The sequence below is a fragment of the Cervus canadensis genome, chromosome 24 (assembly GCF_019320065.1).
Source record: "Cervus canadensis isolate Bull #8, Minnesota chromosome 24, ASM1932006v1, whole genome shotgun sequence".
NCBI classification, from domain to species: Eukaryota; Metazoa; Chordata; class Mammalia; order Artiodactyla; family Cervidae; genus Cervus; species Cervus canadensis.
The window spans coordinates 20,078,147-20,093,233 of NC_057409.1; the positions used below are offsets into that span (position 1 = coordinate 20,078,147).

At 41.0% G+C, this 15,087-nt stretch overlaps 1 protein-coding gene across 5 annotated transcripts in view; it reads right to left on the bottom strand.

Annotated features, from left to right (window-relative positions):
* Window positions 1–15,087, bottom strand: part of RHBDD1 (rhomboid domain containing 1) — a 188,432-nt gene that overhangs the window by 91,021 nt on the left and 82,324 nt on the right. For all 5 annotated transcript variants that reach the window (XM_043445300.1, XM_043445301.1, XM_043445302.1 and 2 more), the window contains one exon: window positions 13,708–13,851. In XM_043445300.1, coding sequence (XP_043301235.1) covers window positions 13,708–13,851 — 144 coding nt within the window. The remainder of the gene's footprint in view (window positions 1–13,707; window positions 13,852–15,087) is intronic.

Here is a 15,087-nt window from a genome sequence, read left to right on the forward strand (position 1 = left end):
TTCTGAGTGTCGATCACTAGACACCTTCCACTGAGGTGATGCACAACTGATCTGAAAAAAATGTGCTTGGTAAAATGTGTGCAGCTTTAACTTCTGTGAACTGTAAAGTCAGATGGCAATGCTGGTGCCCTGGTTCTCGAACACTCCACTGAGATAGGATCCAGTGTGTTCTGGATCCCTTAATTTACAGGGCAACAATGGAGAAACGGACAAAGAGAATAGACTTACGGACATGGGGAGAGGGAGGAGAGGGTGAGATGTATGGAAAGAGTAACAGGGAAACTTATATTACCATATGTAAAATAGATAGCCAACTGGGAATTTGCTGTCTGGCTCAGGAAACTCAAGCAGGGGCTCTGTATCAACCCAGATGGGAGGGATGGGGAGGGAGACGGGAGGGAGGTTCAAAAGGGAGGGGATATATGTATACCTATGGCTGATTCATGTTGAGGTTTGACAGAAAAGAGCAAAATTCTGTAAAGCAATTATCCTTCAATTAAAAAAAATTAATTAAAGAAAAAAAAAAAAAGAAAGAAATCACTGAAGCAGCCAGGGAGAGCTAGCTACTGGTCACTGAAGCCACTGTTCTTCCTGCCCAGAGTATGTGGATACTTTTAGCCTGGAAGGATTGAAGGATAGATGAGAAGGGAAAGAAGGAAATGAGCAAAAAGGAAAAGTGGGGACTGGATGTAGAGAGATCCTGGTTTCGATATCAGCTCTGCACCATCTCTCTCATCACTCTGATGGAGTAAGTAGCTCACAGAGGCTGGAGGTGAAGGCGTGAGGTGGAGTTTTCTCTGCATTTCTCTACAAAAAACAACCTGATGCCTTTAACAGAGTGGGGCTGCGGATAACATCAAAGAAGAGGAAGGCCAATACTGCATATTCTTAGCAATGTGTAGATTTTCATATTTTTTTAAAATAAAAGTTCTACATGATTTTGCAGACATCTGAGAGAATGGCATGAAGTCAAAACAAGAAAGTAAGTCACCATAATCTTATTCCCGAGAAATAGGATGAGTGGCATTTTGCTAAATATTATTCCAATCTTTTTTATAGTACATTTACTAGGTCTTACAAAAATAGATGTGTCTCTACTTAGAATACTGCTATATCTTGCTCATTTGACTCACTGTGAACCTGTTTCTCTTTTTAGTGGCTGAGTATTATTCTAGATCATGATTTATTTCACCTATTTCCTTTTGGGGCATGATTAGGCCATTTGCAATTTTTCTAAAGCAGATGATTACAATGTAATTTTAATCAGTTTAATATTTATAGTAATCTTCATAACACTGCACAATTTTGGTCCTGTGTTACAACAAAAGTAGATTTAAATAACACAGATGTGACACAGGAAGACTGCTGATCCCTAATTGAGATTCACGAAGATATATAAATACATATTATGCATGACTCTCACATCTGGCTCTCCATAACAAAATACAACAGAATTATAAATAGTTTTGAATCCTTGGAGAACTGCCATGTGATGAAACTAGACCACTTTGAAAGCTATTTGTGATTCTGTAATAAATGGAAACCAACATATGACTCTTGATTTTTCTCACTAGCAAAACAACACAACAAAATGGATGAACACGTGCAACTCCGAGTAAGATTCAAGAGGCTGAGTAAAAGACAGTGAAAATTCTCACATGAATGATTCCTATTAACAAGGAGCTAGCTGCTGCTTAGTCGCTCAGCTATGTCCGACTCTTTATGACCCCATGGACCTGTAGCCCGCCAGGCTCCTCTGTCCATGGGGATTCTCCAGGCAAGAAGACTGGAGTGGGTTGCCATACCCTCTCCTCCAGCGGATCTTCCCAACCAAGGGATCAAACCCAAGTTTCCTGCATTGCAGGCGAATTCTTTACCGCCTGAGCCACCAGGGAAGCCCAGCAAGGAGCTAGAAGAATGTGTAAAATGTTGCTGTTTTTGTCTATGCTCAGTAGCTAAGTTGTGTCTGACTCTTTGTGATCCCATGAACTGTAGCCTTCCAGGCTCCTCTCTTCATGGGATTTTCCAGGCAAGAATACTGGAGTGGGCTGCCATTTCCTCCTCCAGGGGATCTTCCCAACCTAGGGATTGAACTAATGTCTCCTTTATCTCCTGCATTGGCAGGCGGTAGCTCAGTGTAAAATTCTGATGTCTTAAGGCACTCTTAGTGCAAGCACATATATTCCTTTTTGTTATGAATCTTTTTCTAAAAAGAAAGCCATTGAAGAAAAATTGAGTTCTATTTAAATAAGCAGTGCAAATATCAATTCAAATGACATTAATTGAGCCCACAGTAAAAACAATATTTTCAAACTCACATGCTATAATTTTTGGTAGAAATAAACGACTGCCCAGAAGATTATCTATGACTGTCTATAGGAAGCATATTTTTTGGTGTGTGTTCTATTAGATATCTAAGACGCAAGTTTCTTGCCATAAGAAGGTCATTCTTCTCTTATACAAACTATTGATTTCACAATTCTTAATTAATGCCAGGATTTCTTTTACTTAAAAAAAAAAAAAAATCAACCAAAGAACTTGGCCAATGATGCAAAGACAACAGTAAGAGAAATGTCACTGTCATTCTGTAAGTGATATTATATTTTTCAATTTAGCTGAGACTGTACTATCATACCATGTCTACCTAAGAGTTTTCAGTGTTCTGATGTCAGGATGATTGCAATGGCCAATCCACCTCCAAGAATACAAACATAACTCCAGCTCAGCCATGCGGGCTGACTGTGTGGAGGGCTACAGACAGATTCACGCTGGACTCTTCCATAGCTGACAATTCACAGCAGCCCACAAGCGCTTTTCCTGAAGAGGCTATGTTGGACAATGTAGAACGTGTCCCAGCAAGGAATAGAGTAGTCTGGCCTTCTCGCCTGTTGTCTGCCACTCAGCATGTGACCCCGGGCCTGCCAATTAACTTCTCTGTTTCCCAATCTAAAACAATGACTACAAAGACAAATGCTTATCTCATAGGCTTCTGTGTGGGGATGTGAACCTTCCTGGCACAGAATCATTAATGCTCATGGACCTGGAAAAAAATCACCAAAACATGTACAGCGGTTTCTTCTGGGTGCCTATCTTATGGGTAGCTGCAAGGATTCAATGTGAGTGGTTTTAATGTGGGTGATGGAGTTATGAACTAATTTTTGTCTTTTCTTTTTGGTGATTTGTATTTTCCATGTTAATATATTCTTTTCTAACCAGCATGACAACACTTGTCCAAATTCTAGAAGACCATAGTAACTGAACTGAGCTCAGGTGCTCATCACCACGTGTCTCAGGCCCTCAGCAACACCCACCCCGGGACGTCTGGAATTCAGGGAGGACTTTGGGAGAAAGCTGGGAATTCCATTTGCAGGCAGCCCAGAAGACGGATGTGGAAGCTAATTCAAGGTTCAGCTATGAGTCCCACCTGGACTCATAGGAGCATGAGGAAATGTGGATTCAGTCTCGCACCTTCCAGGAAGGTCCTGGCTCCCAGGATCCTCATGCCTGGGGAACCCGACCTACGTGGCTCCGGCATCCCCAGGGCAGGCCACTGTCCACAGTTAACAGACACAGATACACGCTGTGAGAGGATGTAAGTCTCTTGACTTCCCCTAGTCTGCTTCCTCATTGGGTAACGTCAAGGGTCAGACAATGGTGACCTTTAAGGTCATTCTCCGTGTCATTTGTGTTTGAAAATGGTATGGTCTTATATCATTCTCCATTACCTACTTTAAAAATAATTTAAGTAAATTAAGCAAAGGACTGATATAAGAGGTCCCTCCCCAAGACTGCAGTTATGTACTTAAAATTATATGGTACAATTATATGGTATATGTTACAAGAAAGGCTCAAATTAAAAAATTAATTTATTTAATTTTATTCATTAAAATATCAACTGCTGAGTCAATGAAACAAAGTCTAGGCCTTTAGCTCCAAAAAAAAGAGACTATGTTTTGTTTCCTATTTTAGTATAGATACATATAATTAGAAAAATTTTCACACCTCCAATTGTTTGATTAATAAGAATATAGAATCTACTATAATTTTAAAGCACTATTTGACAACTCTCTTCCTAATTAAAACATTTTATAGGAATGAGGAATCTCTTAAACAGGCCTATATTAAAAGAGTTTTCTCCAGTTAAGTCTGATCTTATGAGACACTGAATATACCCATCAATAACTTTGGTATTAAAGACTGTACAGATTAAAAAAAGAAAAAAATTGTATAGATAACCTGAGTATCCAAATCATCATATTAATAAATTTGATATTCTATAAAATTCTTACACAGCTTAAGGAATCACAGTTGCTGAATCAGAGAATTTCATAGATGGATAAGTAAAGGGACCAACTCATTTCAAAAGTTACTTTATCTCTTTCCTAAATCCAATATATTGGGGTAGCTGAAGTGAAGTCACTTAAATCTCCTGTCAGTCAGCAAAAAGAATAATACTTTGGGTTTGATAACAAAGAAGAAGACCTACTCATTTCTGTACCCTGTTATTACGCAACAGTATCACACACAGACAAGGGACTCCAAGAGGGATTTGCTAAGGAACAGAATGAACAGTCATCCAGAGCAATGTGACCAATCCACCAGGCAACATTCCTGCAACCACTAAGACTTGCTAGCCCCCAAAACAGGATGGAGAAGATGTGGGTGGGTGGAACTACTTCATTCGAGTTTTGTTTATTGTTAAATCTACTCATTAGCATCTGAATAATACTTTAAATAAATGGTGATTGTGGGGGTAGGTGGCAAAGGGAAAATCAAAAAATAATTCACAAAGAACTATTAATGTCAATTTCTCAAATGTGTTTCAATTCCATGTATCATTATTTTTATTTTTTTTTTATTTTAGCAGTGGCCAAGATAGAGTTAATCTTTCTAAGTATAAAACCTCAACAGAGGCCTGCTCCTTCCCAATAGCAACCTAAACAGAACCTTGGTCCACTTATTTCATTCTTTCCCTTCCTGACTGGGATATATTCACATGTTAGTTCACAGGTTTGAAAAAGCATGTATTTATATTTCTTTACACGCACAATTTCACATCTAGCTACAGTCTCGAATATCAAACTTTACTCACTGAAATGAATATCTCTAATGTCGAGAGTAGGGAGTAAGAACCAGTAATCTAAAGGAAGCGTTCTGTGATGAAATTGCTTTCAGGAAATCTGGCAGATGGCAGTTTTTCATTATAGAGAAAGTTTTCCTAGGGGAAAACACATCAAATTACTTAAAAAAAAAAAAGTTAAGTGGTCACACAGAATGAGCTGTGCATCTCTGTCCTGGCCTCCAACACGCCTGCAAAGCCAAGCAGGCCAGCCGTGAACATTTGCATACGTTAAAAATCACCAACTGCATTATGCCTGCATTGGGCCAGTGAAGACTCACATAATCAAGCGACTAAAGAAGGTACCACCATCAAACGTATTTACATATCAATGTAGATCTGCCTTAGACAGTAGTGTGACTTTATCTTCGGATACAGAAATGATCTTTTAGCCATCAGCCCTGAGACCTAGATGACAAACGCGTCAATGCCTGATACCTCTCAATGTCCCCATTTCTTTCTGGCTATGCCTGCCTACTCAGTCCATTACCACAGAAGAATGGAAAAGAAAGAAAACTTTGAAGGGGACCCACTTCAACTCTCTTATTATTAAAAAAAGAATAGTAATAAAGCAAACATCTGATTAGTTCCAGTGACACACATCTCAAGTAAAGTTAGTTCAGTGAGGACTGACGCTCAGACCACTGCGGTTCTAAGCCTTTTCTCTTCGTACCATATGATGTACCATATGATGAAAGATTAAAAACATGTAAGTAATTTACTCCATTTTTTTCAAAATTTTCCATACAATAATAAACAAATGTCATTTGCATATACTTTGGTGTAGCTTCAATAAAAGGCAAAACAGACAACTCAGTTAAATCCTCTCTTTGTTTTTTTCACTTAAAATATACCTGAATTGGTCCCTATGAATATAAATGCCTATAAACAGGATTCAAAGATACTGTCAAGTGATCTTTTAGCAACAAAAGCCCTACATACTAGTTTGGAACCTAGACACTCTTTTCCAATATGGCTCCCCTGGTTAATATTACATGTGAGGACTTAAGAGACAAAGCAGGAACCCATTTCAATCTAAAGCCAAGACCTTTGTATTATAGTTTATCCCACCATAGCTCAAAATATGGCCAGCCAGTAACCCCAACTGTACAGTGTGGGGAGGGGGTGACAACTCTGCTTGATTTTCACAAGAGAGCCAGAGTGTGACTGTGGCCGTTTGCCTCTCAGAGGAGTCTAGGAAAAGCAACACACGTTACTCCACATGTCATGAGGATTTCCAGTTTAAACCAGTACACATGCCCCAGGCTGGCAGACAGAAGTTGAAAAGGACACAGCTTTGTACCCAACTGACAGCTGAACTTGGTGGCAGGCTATTTAAAAAAAAAAAAAAAAAAAAGGCACAAATTATACATGGAAGGATGTGGGGGAGGGGGAGAGGAAAATGCAATGAGTTCCTAGTTGGCATCTGCCTTTTGACTCAAAGAAAGAGATGGCTCTCATCCAGAATTTTTCTATTATTGTGGCATCAGCTGCCTCTTGGATTCGTTTATAAAAGCTGAGACTGCCAACGGAACAGGACAAGATTTCTGTTAATGGTAGTAAATGTGCACAAGCCTCTTGAAATAATAGGGATTTCGATATTTCTTCTACAAAGGCTCCCGTGGTATTATTATTCCTGGCATGAGCTTTAGGACTTGTAATTATAGCCAGGTACACTGTTAAGAAATATGACAGCAGCAAATTCTGAGGTTAACAAAGTTGGTACCTTGATTCTTTAATTTACTCTTCCAGTATGTCCAACTAAAGAGAGGTCTGAAACTAATTTGGTGCTGGATGTTTCTTGCTGGACCGGTATTCTGCCAAATGAATTTCCATAATTTGGCCCTTTCATATCCCAGTATTATTGGTGACTATTATGCTAACTTCTTTTCTGAAAACTGGGAATCAAAGAAAAAGAACTGAGCATTTACCCTGCCTTTTAAAACAAGCCTATAGATTCTACCTTCTTCATGAGGGGAAGATTTTCCTTATTTAAAAAAAAAAAAAAGCTAATAAATAAAAGTACTAAGATGATAAATTGAAACCCCCGATGAAGATTCAGAAACACTTCTGGTTCCACTGGGGATATAGAAAACTGGAAAAAGCACCACTATCATCTTTAAGCATAAATGCTGGACAATTTGCAAACTAATATTCTGTCCTGAACCTATGAGAAAGGGACGGCAGTAGGGCAGTCAGCTAATTTGAAGTCCGAGATGTTACAGGAGCCCTTGTTTACCCAGGACAGGCTCTACTGGACACTTAGGAGAATTCAGCCAACACTGATAACACACTGCTAAGGCAGAGAGACAGCTAGCAAGATTATATTCTTAGAATACATAACACAGAACACATAGGGGGCTGCAATATAAAGGAATTCACACCCAACTTTCAGGCTCTTCTCAGGACCTCCACTGGTCCTTATAAAGACACAGGTGAGTTCAGAGCATGTGTCCTTTGTCCTCTGTCCTTCCTGGGGTAGCCCTGAGGGACAGAACAGCAGCCACCGGAGGAAAGACTGCCTGGATCCTTCTTCCCTATTGTCCCTAAGGAACAAAAGACTTAAATGCCTGCAAGAAAGACAAAAACCAAGTTTCCCTTAGGGAAATAGTAAGAGCCTTCTGCAGCTTAGAAAAAGGAAGAGGAAGGGAAAAAAAACAAAAAAACAACCTCTAAAACCGGAGGGAGGGTCAGGGACACTGAAAAGACCATGCCTCCAAACCAAGGGACACAGTGACTTCTTGGACTGAGGCTTAGTAAGAGCACACCCTGCACCAGCCTCCCATGGCCAGGCTAAAAAGCAGAGAGCAACAAGTAAATGGGCCTTCTCTGGTTGGCTCAGATGGCAAAGGATTCGCCTGCAATGCAAGAGACCTGGGTTCAATACCTGGGTCAGGAAAGTGTACAGGACTGATGCTGAAGCTCTGATACCTTGGCCACCTGATGAGAAGAGTCAACTCACTGGAAAAGACCCTGATGCTGGGAAAGACTGAGTGCAGGAGGAGAAGGGGGCGACAGAGGATGAGACGGTTGGATGCCATCACCAACTTGATGCGCTTGAGTTTGGGCAAGCTCCGGGAGATAGTGGAGGACTGGGAAGCCTGGCATGCTGCAGTCCACGGGGTCACAAAGAACTGGACACGACTGGGCGACTGAACAACAACGAGGAACAATGGTGTGCCACCCACCGGAGGAGGGGTAAGGGAGGGGATGGAGTACCTAACCCAGTTACAGCACAAGGACTTAAAAATGAAGTCCAAGCAGACACTGAGAAACACTCAGCCACATCAGCCCCCACCCAGAAACAAGGTAACGGTGGAGGAATTCAAAGCCGTTGGTACACTGAGGGTGACCTTATGGTACATATTCAATATTATAGTAATTCTGCAAAATTCAAAATACAGTGCTCAATAGAACAAGTAGACAGATAATTTGCAGGGACTAGAAGACCTGGGCAACACTATCAACTGAATTAATATAATTAACATTTGCAGAATACCCCATTCAACTAGAGCAGAACACACAGTCTTTTTGGGTACACATGGCACTTCACCAAGATGCACCATAAACATCACAAACACATGAGATTTAACCTGGGAATGCAAACCTGCTTCAAGTTTGAAAATCAAAATTACTTAGTATGTTATTAATAATAGACTGGGGCTTCCCTGGTGGATCAGACGGTAAAGAATCTGCCTGCAGTGCAGGAAACCCAGGTTTGATGCCTGGGTCAGAAAGATCCCCTGGAGAAGGGAATGGCAACCCACTCCAGTATTCTTGCCTGGAGAATTCCAAGGACAGAGTTTGAAAATCGAAATTATTTACTAAGTTATTAATAATAGACTAAAGAAGAAAAATATATAATGATCTCAACAAACACAGAATTAAAAATACTATTATTAATAACACACTGTGCCTGCATGTTCTGTCGCTAAGTAGTGTCCAACTCTTTGCGACAGATCTCCAGATCTGTCATCTTTAAAAAAGATCTCCAGTCTTAAAAAAAAAAAAAGAAACAGGTGTAAGTTTAAGAAAATATATGGAGGATTTGTATGTTTCAAAGTTTTTAATGGCATGAAAAGATGATTACAACGTAATAATGAATTAAAAAAAGTAAGGTTCAAAACAAAGGTACCTACCATAATGGTCAATGGTTATAAAATAAACCAAACAATTTTCTACAGGAAATAAGGCTAAAAAATAATAAGGTCCATTTTTTAAAATGTCTCCTTGACTTCTCACGCTTAGTAAGACAGTCATGAAATGTTTTAAGGGAAATAAAATTGAAATTAATATAAACAATTTGCAAAGTTATTTCCTTTGCTGTTGTCCATTACTGTACATATACTCATTTTAAGAGATCTCTTCAGATCAGTTTCATTGGAACCAGTTCCATATGCTCTTAAAAACATTCATTGAAAATGAAGTTCTGTGGTCAAGTAAGTTTGGAAAACATTAATTTCATAAATTGGTTTCTTAATTGTAGAACTAATTAGAATTGTCAGTATTGTCATTCTGGATTTTCAAGAGATATATTGCAGGGTAAAGTTTGCAGTTTCTCACCTTTATTTGAATGAGTGAATGAGAAGGAGAGAGAGGAGAGAGCTGTTTTCATCTAAAAATTGAAAGTAAGTTGCAGACATACTACTTTGCTTCCAAATACAATACTTCAGTGGTATCTCCCAAGAATAAGGGACCTTCTGTTACTTATCCATAATACTATTGTCACCTCAAAGAAAGTTAGTCTATTTCCCAAATAACATCTGACATATAGCCCAAATACGAAGTTTCTGTTTCCTCAAAAAAGGTCTCTTTATAAGAACCAGTTTTTCAAGGTGCTTGTGTTTGCTTGTTACTTCCTTTTAATATAAAAATCACATCTTGCTTTTTTTCTGACATTGATTTTTTTCCAGGAGACCAGTCTCATTGAATTGTTGAAACCTCATGTTTTATATGATGTCTTGACTTATTCCTCTATTCCATGTATTTCCTGTATATGGACCTTTACTCTGGAAGACTAAGCATTTTTAGTAAGACTACGTCATAGTCGATGCTGTGTTCCTCACATGGCATCGCATCAGGAGACATACACTATCAGGCCATCCCATAATAATGCTGCCAGGTTTGATCACTGGGTTCAGGTGATGAATCCTAAGTCTCTCTGCTTCCCTATTAACATGTCCTCTAGGAAGTGACCCTTTATCACCATGTGAATGACCTGTTTCTTTTTCTTGTTTTGGTGGGGGGCGTGTAGCTAATTGACAATGTTGAGTTAGCTTCAGGTGTAAGCAAAGTGAATCAGTTATAACAATGTTTCATTTCTAAACAAGACCTTTTCACTAATGATTTTTATAGTGTTTGTTTGCAAGACTACCAGTTATTTCACTGGGTTTCTTGCTAATTTCTACTTACATCTTTTAAAACTCCTTTTAAGGAAAATGTTCTCTTTGTGGGATACAGTTTTGACAAACGCAAAGAGCAGTATATCTATCACAACGACCAAGATACAGAATATTGCCATCACTCCAAAAATCCCCTCCTGTTGTCTCTCTATGGTACTAAATAAAGTTTTGTACAAAGTCCAAGCTTAGCAGCTTTGCCCTGACTTCCTTACCTTTGTGTGTGTGTGATACACAGGGATTAATATTTTTATCAGTGATAACATTTCTACTGCACTTCTAAGATTTACATCCAATAGAGCATACTGTATTACATGCAATGGACAGTCCAAGGTAACAAATTTAGACACAGTTCTGTTAAGACTATGGTTTGCTCCAAATTAAATTATTAAATACATAATATCCTCACCTCCCGTAATATTTCATGTCTCACCTTGGAGTGATTAAGCACCTGCTGTGCCCAGGACTAACCTTTAGAATTTGTTAAAATACAGCCTCTGGGCCTTGCCCCAGCGTTTAGGATTCCAAGGCTAAGGCACGCTTCCAGTGACTGTGATACCGGCAGTCCATTAAAGCTGGCGATGGCAAGAATATTCCTGGTTATCCACCTTTGCTTCCATGCATCCTCTTTGCAATGTGACTCTACAGCTCTGCCCAGGAAGAGGAGGAATCTACTTCCTTATCCCCTGAATCTTGTCTGGTCTCCTGACTTACTTCGGTAACAAAATACAGCAGAACCAACAATGCACCAGCCTAAGGATGTTCCCACATTCTCCCTGGGAACCCTCGCGCTGAGGCCTGGTGAACAAACCTGGGCTGGCGGGCTGGATGATGGGTCACGTGTAGACAGATCGCCACCATTGCATCAGACAGCAGTCAGTCAGGCAGGTAGAGGAGGCTGTCCTAGAAGAGCCAGCCCCAGCTGACCGCTGCAGACTCCTCAGCACACCAGCCAAGACCAGCGAAGCCTGGCCCATGGGATCATCCGTGCGGAACCATATATGTGGAAGAAATATGTATTGTTTTAGGCCAAGTGTGTCTGGGCGATTTTACCCAGTAATAGACGACTGACAGACCACAGTTCTGATACTCTTCATCTGAGAAGTCCTGATTTAGCTCTTCCTCTCCACTGCCTCAGCCACCTTCATCATCCAGACTTTGCTCCGTGATTAGACTACTTCAAGTCTTCTGATCTGTCTTCCCTCTTGCTGTCACTGCCCACCTCCACGCACACTCTTACTGCTAAGACCGTATTCCTAACGTTAGAAGCCAAGTTGTGGGAATCTGTGTGCTCCTGTCATGTGTTGTAAATGCCCGATACCCCCCATTCATGCTCAGTCCTTGTTCCTGGCATGACTGTTGCTGGATCCATGAAACACAGCTCTGATCACATCACTCTCCCGTGCAAAACTCTTACTGGAGGCTACATCATAGACCAGACCCATTTTCCACGTGGCCTATTTAATTCTGGGACTTCTGTGATCAGGCCCCAGCCTAGCTGCCCACTCTGCTTCCCCTTCTTCTCTTAGCACTTTATTCAAAAGCGAGGATGGGATGACCACACCCCTTACTCTTGTGTCTGAGAGGATATGATTCCTGCCTGGAAGGCCCTTCCACATCTCGGCAAATGCTACACATTCTTCAAGGATGAACTCAAACACCACCTCTTCTGTGAAACTCTGATAGATCTAGTTAAGAAAAAGCTCACCCCTTCTCGCTGATTCCAGCAAACGGCTGAAGCTTCTCTTAGGTACCTGATATTATGGTTACTTATGGTATTGAGCAGGCTTTCCTGGTGGCTCAAGAGTAAAGAATTCTCTTGCCAATGCAGTAGATGTTGGGAAGATCCCCTGGAGATGGTAATGGCAACCCATTCCAGTATTCTTGCCTGGGAAATTCCATGGACAGAGGAACCTGGCGGGTTGCAGTCCATGGGGTCTCAAAGAGTCAGACACAGCTCAGCAACTCAAGAACAATGGCATCTAACAGACCTCTCCCCTATCAGAAATTACACTTTGTGGGGGAAGATTCCCCCCCACTTTTTTTTACCTTTCTGTATTTCCTAACATAGTACATGAAACATAACAAGACCCTAATAAATGCTTATCAAATCAACAGATGATTTTTAGTCACTACTAAACAATAAAAGGGCTTCCCTGGTGGCTCAGATGGTAAAGAATCCACCTGCAATGTGTGAGGCCTGGGCTGGGAAGATTCCTCTGGAGAAGGGAATGGCAACCCACTCCAATATTCTTGCCTGGAGAATTCCATGGACAGAGGAGCCTAGCAAGCTTCAGACCATGGAGTCACAAAGAGTTGGACATGACTGAGTGACTAACACTCAGACACACAAACAATAAAAACAGGAATACCAAAACTTATTACCAAACCTAGAAGAAAGATGGCAAAATAAATAGGGTGATTTTCACATACTATTTCACATAGGGCTTCCCTTGTGGCTCAGACGGTAAAGCGTCTCCCTGAAATGTGGGAGACCTGGGTTTGATCCCTGGGTCCGGAAGATCCCCTGGAGAAGGGAATGGCAACCCACTCCAGTACTCTTGCCTGGAAAATTCCATGGACTGAGGGGCCTGGTAGGCTACAGTCCATGGGGTCGCAAAGAGCTGGACACGACCCAGAGACTTCACTTTCACTTTCTTTTCATACACTAATTGGTAAAAGAATCGTCTGAAAGCCAGTTAAAAATACAAATTTCTAGTTTCTGCTCTCAGGAAGACTGGTTCAGCAGGCCTGCAGCCAAACCCTGAGTCTGCATTCTCACCAAGCTGCCCATGTGATTCTGAAGAAGGCTTGTTGGCGACACTTTGATGTATAGTGCCATACAGCCTGCCTTATAGATATGCATTCCAACGTAAACCCTTCGTTCATGTACCTAAGAATTTTTTTCTTAGGTTTCTTGACTTTAATGCCAAAGCACTGAGTGCAGCAGGCCTATAAAAAGAACCACTTTAACAATACATACATAGTCTGGCACCTTATTAGCTTAGGTTGCTGGGAATATGGCATCGCACCCCATTCTTTGTAATCACAATCTGCACACATTTTTTTCATCTACATCTCCTTTTTATAAACTATTTAAAGTTTAATTTGCTACAAACAGCCCTTTTTCAGACATCACACCATGTGAGGTATGTACTTTAAAATAAGAGAAGGGTGCAAATCCCCTACCTTGGTCCAAGAGGCTGGCTCTCAATGCTCTCTCCAGCTGCTCCTCTTCACTCAGTCCCGCGGTGTACGTGTCATAGTTCCTGGGGACATCTTCATAAGCACCTCGCCCGCCATATGGGTAATAATCCTGATATCCAGAGTAGCCTACAGGCACAATGAACAAGTTATGGAACAATGCCATGGACTATTCCTTTTCATACTTCCTATTTTGTAAGCAAAAGACATTAAAATAATCTATGTCATTACTTTGATTAGAGTACTAATTCTCAAAATAAGAAAAGATGACTGGCGCTGTATGATGACCTGGGGGGATGAGAGGGGGTGGGGAAAGGAGACTAGAGAGGCAGGGGGCATATGTATAATTATGGCTGATTTGTACTGCTATATAGCAGGAAAAAAATACAACATTGCAAAATTTTAAAATATATATTTGAATTTTAAAAAAAAGAAAGTTTAAAAAAAAGATGACCAACGGAGAATGCCTTCATGCGGGTGGGTAATAATTATCCTGTCACCATGGTACCACAGTGTCCACGTGGGACTGGACACGCCTGAGTCCTTATGTGCTAAAGATGAAGTAGATATTCATTTATGTTTAACTGATTTTTATTGGAGCATATCTGATTTACAGTATTGTGTTAGTTTCTACAGTACTTCAAAGTGAATCAGTTATACATACACACATACTTACCCACTCTCTTTTAGATTCTATTCCCATGCAGCAGGGCTTACCTGGTGGCTCAGCTGGTAAAGAATCTGCCTGCAATGTGGGAGAGCTGGGATTGACCCCTGGGTTGGGAAGATCCCCTGGAGAAGGGAAAGGCTACCCAGTCCAGTATTATGGCCTGGAGAATTAACACATGGACTATACAGGCCATGGGGTCACAAAGAGTTGGACACGACTGAGCAACTTTCACTTCACTTGGGCTTCCCTGGTGGCTTAGACGGTAAAGAGTCTACCAAAAGTATGGGAGACCCAGGTTCGATCCCTGAGTTGGGAAGATCCCCTGGAGAAGGAAATGGCAACCCACGCTAGTATTCTTGCCTGGAAAAATCCCCTGGACGGAGGAGCTGGGCAGGCTACAGTCCATGGGGTCGCACAGAGTTAGACACGACTGAGCAACTTCACTTTCTTTCACTTTCACTTTCCCATACAGCAAGGAGACAAACCAATCAATTCTAAAGAAAATCAACCCTGAATATTCACTGGAAGGACTGATGCTGAAGCTCCAATACTTTGGCCACCTGATGTGAAGAGCCAATTCACTGGAAAAGACCCTGTTGCCGGGAAAGATTGAGGGCAAAAGGAGAAGGGGGTGAGATAGTTGAATGGCATCACCAATTCAATGGACATGAACTTGGACAAACTCTGGGAGATGG